General features: G+C 52.4%; 1 protein-coding gene across 1 annotated transcript in view; it reads left to right on the top strand.

Annotated features, from left to right (window-relative positions):
* FKRP (fukutin related protein) overlaps nucleotides 1–2,846 on the top strand; it is an 11,442-nt gene that overhangs the window by 5,470 nt on the left and 3,126 nt on the right. Inside the window, exon 4 of the mRNA XM_011963142.1 lies at nucleotides 2,554–2,838. Within this exon, the coding sequence (XP_011818532.1) occupies nucleotides 2,593–2,838 (246 nt within the window). The 5' untranslated portion in view covers nucleotides 2,554–2,592. The remainder of the gene's footprint in view (nucleotides 1–2,553; nucleotides 2,839–2,846) is intronic.

The following is a 2,846-nucleotide window of genomic DNA, read 5'->3' as shown; positions in this document are numbered from 1 at the left end:
GCCACTGCACTCCAGCCTTGGCAACAGAGGGAGATTCCATCTCAAAAAAAAAGAAAAGAAGAAGAAAAGAAAAGAAATAAGAGCAGTTTGAGAAAATGTTCAGGGTGACTTAAGCATACAGGTTGGGGAAAGCATGGCAAGAGATGAAGGCGGAATGGGGAGCAGACAAGGGCAATGTCAGAAGAAGCTTCCACTTTCTCCCCTGGGCACTGGGGAGTCATGGCAAGTTGAGAGCAGGGGAAGGAGAGGCCCGACTTGTGCTTTAGGAAGACTCCTCTGGCTATCACGAGGACAGGAATTGTCAGGAGACCAGGGGGAGGTTGGATGGGACTGTGGGTGGACCTGGTTGAAGAGGGAGCTGTGGAAATGGGGAGGAGGGGACAGAGGATTTAGGACATAGGGAGGTTAGCTGGATGTCCCCTCTCTCTAGGAAGGGTAGAACCTACAAAAAGTCATCATGGGGACACTTTATTTGATTATCTGCTTGGAACCCAGAGCTACACCACCTGTGCTGGAGAACCGCCAGGCAAATTTTCAAAGTCGCGGTGGGGACAAGGAGACAGCGCCATCTGGTGCTTGAGGGTGTGGCCAATGAATGTGGAGGGGAGTGTCCTAAGGTTGGCAGCCTCTTTTGATGCAAGTTACCCTACTTTTTTGTTGTTGGGTTTTTTGAGACAGGGTCTCACTCTCTTCCATGCTGAGTGCAGTGGCATGATCACAGCTCACTGGCTCAAGCCATTCCCCACCTCAGCATCCTGAGTGGTTGGGACCATAGGTGAGTAGCACCACACCCATTTTTTTTTTTTTTTATTTTTTGTAGAGATGAAGTCTCCTTATGTTACTCAGGTTGGTCTCGAACTCCTGGACTCAAGTGATCCTCCTGCCTTGGCTTCCCAAATTGGTGGGATCACAGGCGTGAGTCACTGTACCTGGTCCACCCCACTTTTGTTTTGCTTTTCTTTTTTTAATTTGTTTTTTCGATTTTTTTTTTTTCCCCGAGACGAAGTCTCACTCTGTCGCCCAGGCTGTAGTGCAACGGTGCCATCTCAGCTCACTGTAACCTCCACCTCCTGGGTTCAAGTGATCCGCCTCCCTTGGCCTCCCAAATTGCTGGGATCACAGGCATGAGTCACTGTACCTGGCCCACCCCACTTTTATTTTGTTTTTCTTTTTTTTTTTAATTTGTTTTTATATTTATTTATTTATTTTTTTCAAGACAGAGTCTTGTTCTGTCGCCCAGGCTGGAATGCAATGGTGCCATCTCGGCTCACTGCAACCTCCACCTCTCAGGTTCAAGTGATTTCCTGCCTCGGCCTCCTAAGTAGCTGGTATTACCCGCCCCTGCCCAACTTTTTTTTTTTTTTTTTGAGACGGAGTCTCGCTGTGTCACCCAGGCTGGAGTGCTGTGGCCGGATCTCAGCTCACTGCAAGCTCCGCCTCCTGGGTTCACGCCATTCTCCTGCCTCAGCCTCCCGAGTAGCTGGGACTACAGGCGCCAGCCACCTCGCCCGGCTAGTTTTTTGTATTTTTTAGTAGAGACGGGGTTTCACCATGTGAGCCAGGATGGTCTCAATCTCCTGACCTCGTGATCCGCCCGTCTCGGCCTCCCAAAGTGCTGGGATTACAGGCTTGAGCCACCACGCCCGGCCTTTTTTGTATTTTTAGTAGAGACGGGGTTTCGTTGTGTTAGCCAGGATGGTCTCGATCTCCTGACCTCGTGATCCGCCCGCCTTGGCCTCCCAAAGTGCTGGCATTATAGGTGTGAGCCATCGTGCCCTGCCAAAATATTCTTAATTAGTGGCCAACATTTTAAAATTGGGATAATTCAGATTTTTAAAAAATATTTCTGGCTTTTCATGCAAAATCAGAGTTGTCAGGCTGACCATCAGGGAGATGATGGGATGGCACAGGATTTGAGGATATGAAGTGGTGGCAGGGGAGGGGCTTGAGAGCTGTGGCATCAGCCTCACCCTGGAGCCAGAGCCAGGGTGTTGAGGGGCAGGGAGGGGGAGATCGGGGGTGGCTTCCTGGAGGAGGAAATGGTAGAGAGGGAGATGAGAGTGGGAATGGATTTAGGGTGTTTAAAACTGAGCCTGAATCTGGATAAGTTGACAGAGAATAGGCAGAGGGTGGCGCTGAATAAAGACAAAGGGAAGGTGATTCACTTTAAGGAAAAACAAAACAAAACAAAACATCCAGCACCTAACGTGTATCTGGCTCTGTTTTGGTTTTGAGGACCCAGCAGGCTCAGGTCCCACCCTCCTGGGTCTCGCAAGCTAGTAGGGACACGCACTCTTCCCCAGCACTGATGACTTAGAGTGGTCAGGCTGTGGTGGGGGAACCCAGGGGGTTGAGGACACCCAGAGTTTGTGCATGGCCCAGACTGGGAGGTCAGGGAGTGCTTCCTGGAGAAGGGGAAGTCAAAGCTGAAACCAAATAGGGAAGAAAGGGAATTGAGAAAGAGCTGTCTGTACAAAGGGGCAAGGCTGAGGGTGGCAGAAGGGGGTGGTTCTGACAATCAGCTGCTGCCTTCCCTTTCATCCCCCTCCCCAGGATGCCCTCGAGGACCAGCTAGCCCCAGACTTCGACCCCATGCGGCTCACCCGCTGCCAGGCTGCCCTGGCGGCCGCCATCACCCTCAACCTTCTGGTCCTCTTCTATGTCTCGTGGCTGCAGCACCAGCCTAGGAATTCCCGGGCCCGGGGGCCCCGCCGTGCCTCTGCTGCCGGCCCCCGCGTCACCGTCCTGGTGCGGGAGTTTGAGGCATTTGACAACGCGGTGCCCGAGCTGGTGGACTCCTTCCTGCAGCAAGACCCGGCCCAGCCCTTGGTGGTGGCAGCCGACAC

Source organism: Colobus angolensis, unplaced genomic scaffold, assembly GCF_000951035.1.
Source record: "Colobus angolensis palliatus isolate OR3802 unplaced genomic scaffold, Cang.pa_1.0 Scaffold60, whole genome shotgun sequence".
Taxonomy (NCBI): Eukaryota; Metazoa; Chordata; class Mammalia; order Primates; family Cercopithecidae; genus Colobus; species Colobus angolensis.
This window is presented reverse-complemented; position numbering and strand designations above follow the sequence as displayed.